Genomic DNA, 17,717 nt, shown 5'->3' on the forward strand with positions numbered 1-17,717 from the left:
TTGAGTACTTTTAGAATTCTATCATATCTTCTTTTTTTTTTTTTTTTTTTTTTTTTTTTGAGACGGAGTCTCGCTCTGTCGCCCAGGCTGGAGTGCTGTGGCCAGATCTCAGCTCACTGCAAGCTCCGCCTCCCGGGTTTACACCATTCTCCTGCCTCAGCCTCCCGAGTAGCTGGGACTACAGGCGCCTGCCACCTCGCCCGGCTAGTTTTTTGTATTTTTTCGTAGAGACGGGGTTTCACCGGGTTAGCCAGGATGGTCTCGATCTCCTGACCTCGTGATCCGCCCGTCTCGGCCTCCCAAAGTGCTGGGATTACAGGCTTGAGCCACCACGCCCGGCCCATATCTTCTTTATTAATCTTAGATTTTATTGTGTTTTTTCCTAATGGTTATTCTAGACATTTCAACACACATCTATAACTTATTTATGTCTACTTTAAAATAATGTTACTTCACAAATGACATGAGAGTTTTAAAATTTTATTATATAATGCCATTTGTCCACATATGCACTTTTTATATTCTTATTGTCATATGTTTTACTTTTACATATGCTGTAAAGTCCATAATATATTGTTACCAATTTTGCTTTAGTCAATAATCTTTTTTAAAAATGTATTTTATGTTTAAACTTTCTCGCTGATAATTGTGCCATCTATGGATCTGCTTCTGTTGATTATTTTTTCTCTTAATTATGGGGCACGTTTTACTGTTTTTAACATGTTTCATGATTTTTTATTGTATGTTGGACATTGTGCAAGAAAGAACAATAGAGATAATATGGTAAATAATATTTTCCCCAGAAAGACCCTATTTCTTCCTATTTCATTCCTCTAGGGTGGCATCCAAATCAATCTAATTTGTAGTTGAGCTGGCCTGGGCTTTCTTGAAGGTTTAGTTAGATTCATTTTTCCACCAGTGTCACAGGTGAGAAATGATAGGGATGATCACTTTAGCAAGTCTTGCCATTTGTCCAGTGCTTTACATAGAGAATTCATGCTGCCAACTTCCTGGGTCACTGAGGAATTCTTTTTCTTTCCAGCATTATCTACAGCTTTCTGCAAGTTGGAAGATCCCTTTCCACTCTGATGTATGTCCTTAGTCTTTGATGAACTGTTGCTTTCCACTCAGTGAAGAGTTTGTGTACTTTGGGGAAATTTATCTCGATTTTCCTATCCCAACTTTAGCCTAGGTAGCCACTGTAGGCTGCTGCCATGATGTTTGGTTAAATTAAAATTAATTATAGTTTTTGAAAATAAAGAATTCCATAGCACTGTAACAACAGCTCTACAGCTCTACATTGACACATACTGCCTCTACCTGTACTATAGAATTTTACATGTAATTAATCAATAAAAATAGTTTGTATTCTACTTTAACCTGAGGCAAGGGTAAATTTCTCAAGTGAACTGTATTACTATGCCAGTGTTAAGTCCAGATTCATTTTATTTATATAGAAGTATTAAGAGAACGTCTGTTTGATAACATTAACAGACATATATATTGTTGCTCATACCAAAAGCATTTATAGTTTTATATTACGTGCAAACACCAAAAAAGAATGCCATTTCTTTTATCTTCAAAACCATGATCATACCTGCATTACTTACAATTTACATACAGATGTGTCAGAGATGCTAGAAGCAGACACCTGGTCACATTGTACATGGCTGTTAAACTTTTAAAGGGTAGGTGATATCTTATTTGCCTTGGGGTTTCTGGCACTGAGCACAAGGTGGATACAGAAAAAATAGCTTGGAAAGAGCAATAACATTTCACAAATCACCTTCAACAATAAAACACTGGTATGTAAAGTGATATAGTCATTCAAGATTCCACTGACATTTCTTACTCTAATGAATATTTTCCTGGAAGTCATGAGCAGTATTTATTTCTGGGTCACCTAGCCTATTTTTTCCTCTCAAAAAACATGTTTTGGAAAAGGAAGCTTCGTGCCTTCTAGTTCTGTCCCAGTTATTGTAAGGGCCCTTGCTCACCCTGAACCCAACATATCAAGCAGAAAGCACTAGGGTCTCCCATGACACACCCAGGTCTTGCTATAGTATGCCAGATGAAGGGATGCTTTCTGGAGGCTGCCCTATCGTCTTTTAAATTGGCTGTAACCAGCTGGCAGGTGTTCCCAGGGGTGGGGTTGATGTGCTTCCTGACAGAGACTCCTTCCTCCTTTCCTCCTGCACTCCCTCTTTGTCCCACTTTTACTTACCTCACCTTGGAAATCATTTTCCCTGGGCTACAAGAAAGAGCAGCATCTGGTCTCCTGGCATCATTGTCTGGCATTTTATGGTACTTACAGTTCTCTACACATACAGTATTGCTCCGAAGTTCTCTGAAGGTTTGGTCAAGCTGCTGCCTTTGCCTGGAACGCCCTCCCAGCCCACCTGCATCCCATTGCCATGGCTACATCTACAAAACTGAGCCCAACATTGGGACCTGAGGAAGGCTTTCAGGAGGAAGTGATGCCTGAAGTCAGGGCCCTTCATCTGATTCCCACAACACCCAGGAATTATGCACCTCACTTCACATACTACGCTGCTTTCCTGTGTCCCCTCCCACTAGACTAAACTCTGGGATGCTCCCGGAAGGAGACACTACCTGATCCATTTATGTTTCCACTATGACTGAACATAGTGACTAGGTCACAGTAAGTGCCCAATAAATATTTACCCAACTAGCAGAAACCGAGATGGGCACATCCCTCTCCTGTTCTATGTTCTCCTAATATGGATGGGTGTCTCCTCTGCAGAGCAACTACTTCTACTTGTCCAGGAGTCTGGGGCAGAAAAGCTGAGTCTGTTCACGTCAGAATGAGTTTGATTCTTTCACTCTATTTTGGGCGAGGCAAGGATGTGGCTCAGACCTCTTGCTTGAACTCACTGATTTTTAGCTTGCCAATTTGGTAGAGTACCTCTAAGTCCAGTTAGCTTTTGTATAATGCCACAGGATAGTGAAATATTTATTTTATAATCTTCTGACTAATCAGATACTACCTAATACTTGATTCTAAAAGAGGCAAAGGTACACTAGAAGACTTTCATGAAAGACTTAGATTCATGAAAAATCTATTGAAGAAACTTTCAATTGAGGTATTTGTATATATTGATTAATTGTGTTTTGTTTCAAATTGGGAAAGACAGTTGTCTAATTTTTGCCAATCTCTGACATGGGGCACCAGTGTTGCATAGGAGTGACATTTGAGAACCTCTGGTCCAGTTATGCAAAATTGCAGTTGAATACACCGCCTATTAGCAATAAGTTATTTTAGTTCATAAAAATACATGTTTTTATGCAGGGGCCTTTGAAAACAGTATGCTGAGAATAGATAGGGCTCAAGGACAGTATCTCCAATTGAACTTTTAATGAACTCCCGTAGGTGCCAAGAAGGCGGGCAGATAAGGAAGAGCATAGAAACAAAGAACTGAGTAGAAGGTTACATCTGGGAAAAGAAAGTTTGTTTTGCATTGCGTTCTTTCTGCTGACGTGGGGTTTATGGAGTATAAATAAAGTGAGGCGGAGGCTCTGAGCGCGGCCACCATGTTCTCTGTGTGTCTTTGTCTTTTGTGTGTTCTTTCATTCTCCACCACCCCCGGCACGGACCCCAACAAGTGGCGCAGCGAGCAGGGTCAGCACGGGTGAGTAGGGGAGAACAAGAAGGGGAACCCCCTAGGGGCGGGTAAGGCCCAGATATTGTTAAGGGGAACCTTCTTAAGCTTTCATTATGGGGAATTCCATCTCTCTGGCCTCAGAATATTTACGCCTGTTTCAAGGACTATTGCTGTCTATAGGAGTAAAAGTGAAAGAAAAAGACTTTGAAGTGATTGTTTGCCCATGTTGAACAACATTGTTACTGGTTTCAGTATCAGACTAAAGTGCAGCTGAATTGTAGAGAATGGTTACAGGTAGTAAAAACTCTGCTTAGAGCTCTCCAGTTAGGGGATATTATGCCTCTAAAATTGTGGACCTTGTGTGACTCTATCACTCAGACATTAGAGTTACTTGAGACTGATTCAGAGTGTGGTAATGTAGCCACAGGAGGAAAGGTATCTGAGGATTTGGAAAAAATAAAAATAAAATAAATCTGAAATGGAGCCCATTTGTGCCAGGATAACAGAGGATGGGGGGGTAGCAAAAGGGGGAGAAGAGAAAAAGCCAGCTCTTCCTTCTTCTAAGGGAAATTCTGACATGCAGTGTATTACGGAAATGCTTCAACAAATATTACAGATATATTCTTCTAATTCACCTTTGCGAGCTTTCCCTGTTTCTTTTCCTTCTGCCCTGTTAAAAGAGGATTTTCCAGAGCCTCCAATCCCCCGGCTTCCTTATCTTTGCCTTTGTTTGGCAAAGTTGAAGCCCTGTTCACATCAGACATACTTTAAATTTATACTAAACACCTGTTTAATATGTTAAAACCAGTGTATATGTATATCTTATTGTTTGTTAAAATATTATGAGTATTTCAATAGTCAATAAATAAACACATTAATATTAACTATTAATATTAATATAGTATTAATAACCCCAGCTAGGAAATTGTTATGTTATAGGGGTGCATAGGTTCCACCAATTTACACTCCAAACAGAAGTTGAGTATTCGAGTTGCTTAACACATTAACTACCTCTTGATATTTTCTGTGTTTTTAAATTTTAACCATTGTATTGTGTATGTAATGATTCTCAATTTGGTATTAATATACATATTTCCTAGTGAGTAATGATGTTAGACATATAGGTTTATTGTCATTTCTTTGTTCTGCTACTTTTGGTTGGGTTATTTGCCTTTTCTTATTAATATGTTGAGATTCTTTATATTTGGGGATATGAGTATTATTATATATTATATATACTTTTAATTAAAAAAAAATTTGAGGAGCTGGATCTGTTTCCAATTATTGGTGCTTCTTTTGCTCCTAATGCTCAGTTTTCAAATGGGCAATAATGTCCAATTTAATGCCTTACAAATTAAATTTTTAAAAAGAAATGAAAGCTGCCATTTCTAACTATGGATCTCAATCTCCTTTTATCCTTGGTCTTCTTGATATTTTTCATCAGAAAATTTGATAATTCCTATAGACTGGAAGACTTTGGGGAAGGCTTTTCTTGATCGTTGTCAGTGGTTACAATTGCACAGCTGGTAAATGAACAAGGCACATGTATAGGCTAGGAAAAATATTATGTGTGATCCCCCTGGACCCACTGAGGAACAACTCACAGGCACGGGCCAATATGCTACTCTTAATGCTCAGGCTGGTTTAGATGATGTTGCCTTTACTCAAATCAAGACTTTGTTTTTAAGGGCCTGAAATAAGGTAGAGATAACAGGAAAATGTTCCCTTTCCTCGGTGAAGATTTTACAGGGCACAACAGAACTATATTCATATTTCGTAGCCCGTCTTCAGGATGCTGTCTTCAAAATTGTGGGTGCTGGCCTTGCTTCAAAAATTGTGTTATAAACATTGTCTTTTAAAAATGCTTATGCTGACTGTTAAAAATTGTTAAAATCGTTAAAGGCCAATGGGGCCAATTTAGATAAATATATTAAAACTTGTGTTAGTGTTGGAGGGGCTATTTATGATGCTCAATTATTTGCTGGAGCTTTGTCTAAAGACTTAAAAGGAAATAACAAACAAGGTGTTTGTTTGCAGTGTGGTAAACCTAGACATTTCAAAAAAAAGAATGTCATAAAAATTGAACACTTTTATCCCTCAAGGCAGAAAGCTGCCTTCAGAGGTGTACAAATATTGTGGTAAAGGTCGACATTGGACAAATAAATGTCGTTCCAAAACTGATAAAAGTGGAAATTTACTGTCTCCTCTCCTGGGAAATGGGAGCCGGGGCCCACAGGCTTGGGGCCCCAACAATTACAATAGAAGTCTACTACAATATTCAGTGAGCAATGGCCTACAACATTAAGGAATAAATTCAAGTCCTCCTTAAGGATCCCACACGTTACCCCAGTTTCTCAGCTTTATGCGGCAATTAAGCAGAGCGCCGCTGCTGACTTAGCTATTACTCAGCCTTATACTTTGTCTCCTAATAGAGGAGTATATAAATTAGCTATTAGAGTGTGTGACCCTTTGCCAAAAGGACATGTAGGACTTTTGTTAGGTCAAAACAACAGTGCTATACGGAAGTTAATGATGATTCCAGAAATCATTGATCTTGATGTTACTAATAAAATTCTTATTATGGTAGAAGTTTCACAATTTATACGCCTAGAGGCAGGGGAACGTATTCTCAATAGGGAGGATTTGGTAGCACAGAAAAAACTGTTTTTTGGGAAACTTTAGTTTCTAATCAAAAGCCCTTATGTTCATTGCACATTAATGGGATAGTTTTAAAAGAGTTAATTGATATGGGGGTGAATATGTCTATTATTTGTTTAAATTAGTAGCCTATACAATGGGAAAAAAGACAAGTTTCAGTTATACTCACTGGCTTGGGTGCTGCTTCTGTGATTTATCAAGACGTAGAACCTTTAACCTGTGTCGGTCCTAAAGGTCAACAAGGTCAAGTGTTTTTTTTAATTTTTATATTGTTCCTATCAATATTAATTTTTGGGAACAAGATCTTTCACAACAATTTGCTGCTTTTTTAAACATTCCTCATATTTCCTCAGCTGCCAAAAATAAGATGTTCAAAATGGGCTACAATCCTTTAAACTCATAGCCACCACTCCTATTTAGGTGAAACAGTGACCATTATTTAAAGAAATACTTAGGACTCTAAAAGAGTAAGTCAAAAAACAAATGGCCGAGAGGAATATAAAGCCACGTATTTCTGCATGGAATTCCCGTCTTTGTCTTGTCTTAAAACTATAAATGTTTACATTAAACCTAGGGAAAGTTTACAGCCTGGTCTTCCTAATCCTGCCCTTATCCCACAAAGTTAAAACCAGAGAAAAGCAGCAAGATGCTTTTGTATCATTACAAACTCAGCTTTCTTTCTACTCACTTAATATTGCCACAGAAAAAATTTAACTGGATTTTCTTATTCAATATTTAGGTTATACCTTGGGGGCACAAAATATTCGACCCCAAAAAATTCAAATTCGACGTGATCATTTAAAAACATTAAATGATTTTCAAAAGCTTCTAGGAGACATTAATTGGATGCGTCCTGTTTTAGGAATACCAACATATCAGTTATAACATCTTTTTTCTATTCTAGAAGGAGACAGTCACTTGGACAACTCACGGCATTTAACTCCTTTGGCTTTACAGGAACTCCAGCTTGTTGAAGAGCAACTTCAAAAGGCCCTTCCTTTTGTTTATTTCATACTTTACCTTCTCCCACAGGAATGATTCATCAAACTAGTCGACCACTAAAATGGATCTTTTTGTCCAATAAAATATCTAAACGCTTGGCTACTTATATCGATCGTTTAGCTGAACTGATCATCAAAGGACAGCATCACTGTCGACAACTTTGGGGAGGAGATCCTTCCTTAATTATCTCTCAATTCACTCATAGTCAGATCACTTATCTTCTTGCAACTTCTGATTCTTGGCAAGAAGCTTCATCAATCTTGAGTTACAGTTTATCCTTATCCCTCGGTGCAACAGGGAGAATTGTTTGCTATTCTCATGGTCTTACTTGATTTCCCTACTACTGGTTGTAACATTGTTAGTGATTCTCAATACGCCGTTTATGTTACTTCTTATATTTCTGAGGCCACTTTACCTCTTTGTGCTACTTCTTCTCTTCAGAAATCCTTTTCTTTGTTATCCTTTACTTTGAGCCAACGTCGAGCTCCTTTATTCATCACTCATCTTCGTTCTCATTCTCAACTTTCTGGACCATTAGTTCATGGTAATACTCAGATTGATTTGCTTTTAATAGGCCACCTACATGCTGCAGAACAAAAATATACTCTACATCACACTAATAGTTCTGGCCTTCAATGATGGTTTCATTTAACTTATAAACAAGCTCGTTCTCTTATTCGAGCTTGTCCTTCCTGTGCTCCTTTGAGCATTCCATCCTTCCATCCTGGGGTTAATCCACGAGGTGTCCCTTCTTTTAGACGATTAAAGTATGTTCATCATACCATTGATACCTTTTCTCATTTCTGTTATTACTCATCTCTTAGCTTATTTTGCCATCATGGGCATTCCTCATACTTAAAACTAATAATGCCCCTGCCTGTGTCTCTCGTAAATTACAAGTTTTCTTACAGCAATACAATATTCAACATATCACCGGTATCCCGGGCAACAGTCAAGGTCAAGCCATCATTGACCGCGCAAATTTAACTTTAAAAACTTAACTATTAAAACAAAACAAAAAGGGGGAAATGAGCCCCCCAGAAACCAGATTTTGAAACCAGATTTTGAAGGTTCTTTTTACCTTAATTTTTTTGAATCAATGGAGACAATTGCAAGACTCCACTGTCGTAACCCATCTTTCCTCACCTCCCTCGGTGATAGTCCCCGCTGACAATTTAAGGGTTTGGTATCCTAATGAAGAAGGTAAGTATGTTCAAGGGCAAGTTCTAAAACAGGGATGGGGCTATGCTCTTGTCCTTACAGGGAGCGGACCTGAGTGGTTTCCTACAAGATGATTGAAACCCTGTTGAAAAGAAAACTGGATTCAGCATGCATTTCTTCCTTTGTTGGATGTGCCTCGGCGGGGGACTTATTTCTCTTAGTGAGGCTTTGTATGAATATTGGACTTATATTCCCTTTCCGCCCTTGTATCAGGGAGTCGCCTGGGAGGAGGCGGAAATTAAGGTTTTCACCAATGACACTACTTGGATGCCGTCCCCCTATATAGACAAGGACAACATAGAACGGGAAACGGGAATTATAAATAACACATATCAATTTGGAGTGGAAAGACTTCCAATATGTATGGGAAATAGTCTCATTGTCTCCGAAGATCGCATGAAGCCTGGGCTGTTCGTTATAATCATAGTCATGTGGCTGCTAATACTGTTATTATTGTAACTAGAAGTTTTTAATATAATCATACTGTATATAGTAATGAAACTATTCCTAGTTCTTTACCTTTTTGTCCTATTCCAGAGGTTTCTCCTAATATTCAGGTGCTGGAGTGACAACAATGTCAGGGAACTAAACCCCGGATTTTATTAGAATACAATGGGATGCAAATAACTGATTGAAGTGTGCACGGTGATTTTCAAACAAAATTTAGTCACATACCTTTGAAATGGCACTGGGTAAATAAAAGTATTGCTGCTAACAGTAATGAAACCTTGGTATGGCGTGAAGGAGGCCTGAAGTACAGAGTTATTTTTGGAAGTTGTTAGCTGCAGGCGATGCCATTAGCACTTTTGTGGGGAATATACCCCTTAATCTTTCTAACCCGAATAACTCCTTTCATATTCAGTTATATCAGAATACCTCCTGATATATTATTGCTTGTGTCCGTAAGCCCTACCTATTATTAGCAGGAAATTTGACATGGGATAATCTTATGGGGATTGTTAATTGTACAGATACGTGTACATTTTTGTCTTGCCTCAATCATTCCTGGTGGCACAACTTTACTGGGGATATTTATATCCTCAGGGCTCGTAAGGAAATTTGGCTACCTGTTAACCATGGGGAGCATCACCTCTTGAGACTTATATTTGAACTTCTCTCCAGCGAACCCTCCGTGCCCTTGGACTTATAATTGCCTCGGTGATGAGCCTTGTCGCCATTGTCTCCACTGCGGCCATAGCAGGGCTCGCTCTTCGTCAAAGCATACAAAATGCTGAATTTATGCAGCAATGGCATGAACAATCTCACCGGTTATGGCTTCAACAACAAAACATTGACTCTCAACTTGCTGAAAGATTGGACAACATGGAGCAAGCATTGACATGGCTTGGAGATCAGCTCACTGTACTGAGTACTCGGATGACATTACAATGTGATTGGAACTCCACTCAATTTTGTGTAACGCCTGTGCCTTTTAACATCTCTCAAAATTGGACTGTAATCCGAAAATTATTAGTAGGCCATAAAAATATTAGTTTGGACATCCAAGAGCTCACTCAGAACATTTCCGAAGCATTTTGACAACAATTACATGTGTTGTCCGGAACTGTAACCCTTCAGGAGCTGGGTCAGCGCCTTGCTTTAACCCATGGACCCAGATGAAGACATGGATTTCTACAATCTCTGGAAGTATATTGCTTTGGGCACTTGGATTGGGTCTACTTCTTTTGGTGATTCGATGCTCCCTCCGTCGCCTCCAAAAACAAAAGAAAACACAAGAACAAATATGGGCTACCTTTTTAGGATTGAGGCAAAACAAAAAAAAAAGGGGGGAAATGCAGGGGCCTTTGAAAACAGTATGCTGAGAATAGATAGGGCTCAAGGACAGTATCTCCAATTGAACTTTTAATGAACTCCCGTAGGCGCCAAGAAGGCGGGCAGATAAGGAAGAGCATAGAAACAAAGAACTGAGTAGAAGGTTACATCTGGGAAAAGAAAGTTTGTTTTGCATTGCATTCTTTCTGCTGATGTGGGGGTTATGGAGTATAAATAAAGTGATGCGGAGGCTCTGAGCGCGGCCGCCATGTTCTCTGTGTGTCTTTGTCTTTTGTGTGTTCTTTCATTCTCCACCACCCCCGGCACGGACCCCAACATTTTTATTTTTTATTTTGACTAATGGTGTTTGCTTCCTGAAACAGGCTCATAACTTGACTTTGCTTATTGAAGAGAGTAACTATTTGCCATCTTTTTCCTTCTCAGGCTGTGAGGTTGAGATTCTGGGTGTCAGACCCACCTATTGCCTAGAATATAAAAATGTCCCAACGGATATCAATTTTGCCAATGCAGTCAGCGATGCTCTTGACTCCTTCAAGTAAGTGTCCCAAACACACCATTTTCTTCCTTGTTTCCAGGACTGATCATGGATCCTAAAGTGAATTAAGAGGGCTTGGTGGCGGAGAAATCATGTCTCAGGGAGTTGGTGAGCCTCTTGTGTGGTGACTGCTAGCTGCTAGTAGGGAGTAACTGCGAGCAAGTGATTTTGGGCAGGGGCAGTCTCTGGAAATGTTGAATTGAGAGCAGGAAAATCCCTAAGGTTTTGAACCTCCTTTTTGATGTTGTTAAACAATGGAGAAACAATATAAATGGCATCATTTCCCTAAGCACGATTCAGTGACCAATTGTGTCTCTGAAGGTACTAATAAGTATTTGGCAAAAAGGAAGGATATGTGGTCAAATAAGTGTGGGAAAATTGCCTACCCTACTCCTTTCTTGGAAATGTACAAAACTCATGGGTATATTAGAACACAGAATCTGTTTTTTCCCTCCCACATGGAACCATGACACACAATTGCAAAAATGTAGGAATTAGTAATGCTGTGTCTTGTAGAGCACACACAAGACTATTAAGGAAACTGATCCAGACAGTTCAGGACAAAGCCTCGTCAGTCTCAGAAATCTCTGGAAGCAGAAAGCAAGGTGGGAGCCCAAGTGGGAGTCAGCATTAAGTAGAGATCGGCTACCAAGAGGCTGTGGATGTTGGGGGCTCTTGAGTTTCCAGGAGCGGACTTGAGGTCACTGTGGCCACTGAATGGGTTTCCTGGGTGCCTCAGGCAGAAGACCTGCCATAATCAGAGCAAAGAGACTGGGGACAGGACCTTCATTCCCGCCAAGAAAAGGAGCCTGGTTCCGAACTGGGCATATCCAAGAACCAACTTACCCAGGGCACAGTGTACAGAGCACTAGCACGAGCCACATGAAATGGCCTGTCACCAAGACCGCCCCAGATCCAGAGCTGACCTATCATGGATTTTCTTCTTGCCACGCCCCTCCCACACCATGGCGAACAGCAGCCACCCCCACAGAGCAGTGAAAGCAGAAAACGGCACCCTGCCTTCACTGCTTCTTAGAATGATTCCACTTCCATGAAACCTATCAAGAGGGTCCAGGGAGGTGGGGGCACATAAAGGTTCATGCTCTCATTGACGGGTCGGAGAGAAAACAGGTTTAAAATACATCGAAATGGAGAAGTACTTGCCCGTGAGTGCTGGAGAACCACACAAGGATGAGCTGGATATTGCGCTGCAGTCTAGTTTTGTGCGAGTGAAGCAGAATAGCACAGCATGTGCAGCAGATGAGTGGGGCTGACACTTGGACATTGCTCTATGTCTAACCAATGCTGTTTCCAACATATCCAGAACGCCAGCCGTCCCTACAGCCCAGGGCTGTGCCAAATATGAAAATTTGGATTAGAGTTGCCATACAAATACCTCCAAATAACCCAACAGTCTGGTAATGTCATCGTTTTTGCATTCATTTTATCTTAACGGCCAATGGATTGTCACTTTGTACCACCCGGTGATTCACAGGGGGGTGAGCACAGATAGCACAGCCATGAGAATCCCAGGTTGGCACTGGCCTACTAGCTGGCCAGTCTAAGCAGACTTCCCTGTCCTGAGAGACACCAGCATGTGGCGGGGAATAAGTGCTGGGCTCTGTTTCCTCTAGAGAAGCTATGGAAATGCATCCTTACCTTGGAGAACATTTAGGAATGGCGAAGGTTTTGGTTGTGGTGGCAGTGGTGGCGATGGTGGGGTATGAGTGTGTGTCTACCATAGGTATTAGGTTCTACTAGGAAGAAAAGGCTACAAAGAACTGGAAGCCCAGGAAAGAGTCCCCAGCTAGACCTCCACTTAATGTGCCCTGGCATTACCATACTGCCCAGCTCCACATATTTATATTGTGTTCTATGTAGATGGTCTTGAGCTCCATGGGTTGGCATTCACATGGTTTGCAATAAGAATGATACCCCTGAAGCAGTGAAGGCCTGGTTTGGATGGAAACCAGGCCAGTGCACTTGTCTCATGGGGTCTTCATGTTGCCAAAGTTAACAGGGCCACCAGAAACAGCCCCTTTGGGTAGTAGGTGGAAAGATGGAGACCCACTGTCTCTAAAGCTAGGCAGCTCTTGACATGACAGAAAGAAAAGAATAATAATAGGCTGGATGATACTACCTGTGGAAGACAGTGAGATGACTTGGGTCTCCCCTGAAGACACAGGAAGCCCCTCCTTCAGTCAACCTGAGTGTTATTATTAGAACATGTCTCGTTATCTTCTTACAAAGAATAACAAAGGTCTGAAAGTTGTGGGTCAACATTTTTCTTTTAAAGAAATCTAACCTTTGTCCCCTTCAGGAATGAGGTGAGTGAGGAAGATGTCCAGTCTAGAACCATCTAGACCAGTCAAGAGCACTTTGCCCGCAGTAGCTTGTCCATGCAATCATGTGGCTCAAAGGAATCATTAAGTCTCTTGGTATGTGTGTCTAGCAAAGATGTAGGATTATTGATCTGTCCATCAGAGACCCCTAAAAGAGGAGCGTGTCTAGAATGCCGCAGCTCACCTCTTGACTTCTCTTCAGCTCTACTGCAAATTCCTAACTATGATTTGAGGAGCACTTGGAGTTTTCATACATGAGTGTCCAAACATGCACTCACATTTCTCCAAGTCACTACAAGACTCACAGAGCGTCTTTTTTTAATCCACTTTGCTATTAACTTGAGAGACAGAGAGAATGGAACCCAGGATAGATGGGCTTTGACAGAAAGCTGGAGAGGCTATTAAGATCTTGAACATAGAGGTCTGCCCAGGGACATTTCAGCAGAGGATCCAGGTCAGCCTGTGGTAGGAAGGATAATCCCTCATCCAAGTTTGACCCAGGCCCTGCCTTCCAGTGTTCATAACGCATTACTGACCCCAGACATAGGCTTGTGTAATGCTACCTTTGAACTTGGACAATTTCTAGAATAGGGAAAAGGAGAAGGGAAGGGAATTAGTGCTTTAACAGCAATCGGCTAGTATTGTGTCAATGGGCTTTATTTCCAGTAACCCACTTGGTTCTCATGTCTACGGTATCGTAGGCATTTCTCTCCCCGCCTTACAAAAGAGGCCACTGGCTCTCTGAAGGTTAAATACTTCTCCTTGGACCTCACAAGCCAGCCAGTGGTGGAGCCAGAGCCCAGCTCTTTCTACAGCAGCTTAGGGCCTAGTCTCTGGAGGCCCGCTTTGGGGACGCAGTGACTGAGAACTGCTCTAGGGTCAACTCCTCAGTCCTTCACCCTGGTCTCTGCCAGCTCACACTTCTAAGACACCCTGAAATTGAGACAGTGACAGGGAGTCCAGATGCGCCCCTTTGCAAGTCTCTCTTTGGGGCCATCCTAAAGCCTGGGGTTCTGCAGCCTGCTCAGGCGTCATGTGTCTACAGCCTGCAGCCCAGGCACTAGAGCCATGTGCCTCCCATCACACATGGCGCTCTGCAGGCAGCGCCCCACACACATGGCCCTTTACCCTGGCTGAAAAGGAAACAGGGTTTGTGATCTGCATGACTTACTCGCATCCTCCAGGAAGTCCTATTTGCAGGATATTCATGGTTCAGTGGGCAGGAAAAGGTGCATGGTGCTAAAGCTGAAATAAGCCTTGAATGGCTCATAGGGTGGGTGGAGGAAGGCAGGGGGCAGTCACAGTGGGCTGGGCAACTGCTTCCAGGCTTGTATAGCAGACTCACTGTGCAGCCTCACAAAAGTGTCAGTCAGGAAACAACTGGGCTGCAGGACCAGTGGGCACAGCCATAGACTGTGTATAGATATAATCCTTTGTCAAGCTCCAGGATATTGAAGACAGCTCAAAAGGATTGCCTTCAGGATCCCAGAGCCTCAGTGGTGCCTGTACTAATGAAGGATTGGATGACACAACTCTTTCCATGGGCCACCAGGAAGCCAGCTCCCCTGTCCTGGCCTGGTCCCTCCTCCCTGTGGAGTACAGGGAAGAAGGAGCAGGAATAAGGCTGGGGCTAGGAGACTGGCTCCTCCTCCCTGCTCAGCCACATACTCAGGAAAAGCGATCTAGGGCCACCTGGAGGGAAGAGAGAAATGGGAGGCATTTCTTTCCGCTCCCCTCCCTTTCACTATGTGCCAAGTGCTTTATACCCATCAGCTTTTTTAATACACCATGTTACCCTTTGAGTAGTGTATCAGTTCGTTCTCATGCTGCTAATAAAGACATACCTAAGACTGGGTAATTTATAAAGAAAAGAGATTTAATTGATTCGCAGTTCTACAGGGCTGAGGAGGCCTCAGGAAACTTACAATCATGGCAGAAGGGAAAGCAGACATGTCCTTCTTCACATGGCAGCAAGAAGGAGAAGTGCCAAGCAAAAGGGGGGAAAGCCCTTTATAAAACCATCAGATCTCATGAGAACTCATTCACGATCATGAGAATAGCAGCATGGGGGCAACCACCCCCATGCTCCAATCACCTCCCACTGGATCCCTCCCACTACACATGGGGACTATGGGAGCTACAATTCAAGATGAGATTTGGGTGGGGACACAGCCACACCACATCAAGTAGGTTTTTCAGATGGGGAAATGGAGGCTTGGAGATAATCTTGCCATTCATCTGAGGCCTCGAGGTTAGTTCGAAGAGAAGCCAGAGTTTGATCCCAGATTTGTCTGGTTCCAATGACCCTGTCAAAAGAGAATTTTCAAAATTAAGACTTGTTATGGGCTCAGTACATCTGGGTATGAGGAATATGCCAAGGTTCCATGTAGTTTCTTGCTGAGGGGAATCAGGAGCATGACAAAGCTGCTTATAAGGAGAAAATGAGAGACACACACACATCAAGAAACAGAAGGATGGAGAATGATGAGGGATAATTGTTGTTTGATGCAGATATGCTTAATAATATGGAGGATAATCAAACCATAATGTTAGAGCTGCTTCCTCCATCAGACAAAAATAATTTTCATCTTATCAGTTTCCTGCAAGTTAACAGCTTGGTTTCTAGAGTCTGAACTCCAATCAGTAGTTCAGTCTGGTGACTCAAGCAAGCTTATTAGACAGTGCTCACCACGGCACTGAAAAGACAGGAAATCATACTGTAGGCTTTATTTCTAAGTTTTGGATCATTTTTCTCAACAGTCACCCACTTTAGTAAGAAAAATGGAAAGAATATTAAGAACTTTTTACATGGCAAAGAAATCGGGACAGGTGATGGGAGACTCAGGTGTCCCTGAAACACCAGGGCTAGGAACCCCTTGCAGCTCTCAGGTAACAGTGCTGGGGCCACATGTCCTTCTGGAATGGTTCCTGGACCTTAGAGCTGTCAATGGGCAGTAGTAGATGGGCAGGCATGGCTACTCGTCACTCCTCACCGAACCAATTCATTGCAAATGAGCTGACCTGGGATGGAAACAAGATCCGTGTGGAAAACAGCTGGCAGGCAAGCATCTGTCAGCTAAACTAGATAGGCAAGAGGTCTCAGCCCTTGAAGACATAGGGTCCTAATGAGTCAATGAAATGTCAACGTGTAATCCTTTCACAAAAGACAAGTAATCCCTGAATCACGAGCATCCCAAATCCAGGATTCCCAGCATCTGGGGTTGACAGCTTCCTGACCAAAAGCCATCAGGTAAAGTGTCATACATAATGGCTGATGCGGAGGTTTGTGAATATGGTAATAGCCTTAAAGAAACGAGGACAGTGAGTGCTGCACTAAGATGTGGTATCTAACACGAAGAGACCTAGAATTAGTTCATTCATTAAACTTTAATGCAATGGTAAACTGTATTCATGAAAACTCTTCACTGTAGTAAGTCACCACTGAGTTTAATCGGGTTTTTCCCTACATGGAAGCCCACTCTGGAAGTGTGGACACCTAAACAGATGTCATACTGTGTGAACAGGCACATCTGAAATGCTAAACGTGCACATACCTAAAGCAATGAAATGCTGAGGCTTATCCAAAGGACAGAGTTTATGGAAGTTTCCCTGTGTTCAAAGATTGCAATGGCAGAAGTGCCATCAGCCTATCAGTCTAATGAACCTGGGCCTTGAAAGAGTGTTGGCACATGTGTGACAATGCTGCTGTCTGTTTTACCAACCACCTACACATTTGTGGGACCCTACAGTGACTTTGTATTCTCTGCTATCTATAGAGGCAGAAGGAGTTTGGATTAGTCATGCACACATTAGTGAGTATGAATAAGGATAATGCCATTCGTGAGAAACACCTAAATAATAACCTAATCCAATGCACAACGTGGAGGAGGGTGGTAAAGGGTCTTTTTAACCAGGGGGCAGTTTGTTTTATTCTAAAAAGAGAAAAGAACATTTGACTAGCAATTTCGTTTAACTTGAAACCCATGTGTCCTCAAAACTGTGAGTGAAGTTCACCTCAGGGCACCCGGGAGGGCATGTAAAGAATGTGCCTCTTGCGGGTTTGACTGTGATGAAGGAAGATGAAGGAAGATGCCAGGTGAACATTCTTGGGACTTGCTCCCAGTTGAGTGGATGGAGTGCGTGTGGATGCTCAAAGGCCCGGTTTGCTAGAGTTAAAAGTATCCTGACTTTGGAGATTTGAAGGCTTGCATTTCTGGTTCTAGCTGTGTCTCAGAGGTCTGTGAGGCCTTAAGTGACATCTCGAACCCTCTTAGGCCTATTTCCTCATCTATGAAACCTGTAAGTGCTTTTCTATGAGGATACTTTTCACTGCAGTGACAGACGTGGGAGGCCTATTCAACCCACAGACAGAGCACTGAGCGTGCAGAAAGGAAAGAGACTTGATGTCACTGTCACCCTCTCGCCTCTCTCACACCTAGCCTTCTAGGGGTTGGTAGGATTCTCGTGAGAGAATAAGATCCTTTTCGAAAAGATCGTGAAGACTAAGCAGAATGTTTCTCGGTTGGCCTGGGCAGGTTACTG

The 17,717-nt window shown here is 42.0% G+C and overlaps 1 protein-coding gene across 3 annotated transcripts in view; it reads left to right on the forward strand.

Annotated features, from left to right (window-relative positions):
• The window catches only part of LOC105466586 (ectonucleotide pyrophosphatase/phosphodiesterase 6), a 128,811-nt gene that overhangs the window by 79,744 nt on the left and 31,350 nt on the right, over positions 1 to 17,717 (forward strand). For all 3 annotated transcript variants that reach the window (XM_011715640.2, XM_011715642.3, XM_011715641.2), the window contains one exon: positions 10,722 to 10,833. In XM_011715640.2, the coding sequence (XP_011713942.2) occupies positions 10,722 to 10,833 (112 nt within the window). The remainder of the gene's footprint in view (positions 1 to 10,721; positions 10,834 to 17,717) is intronic.

Source organism: Macaca nemestrina, chromosome 3 (genome assembly GCF_043159975.1).
Source record: "Macaca nemestrina isolate mMacNem1 chromosome 3, mMacNem.hap1, whole genome shotgun sequence".
Lineage (NCBI taxonomy): Eukaryota > Metazoa > Chordata > Mammalia > Primates > Cercopithecidae > Macaca > Macaca nemestrina.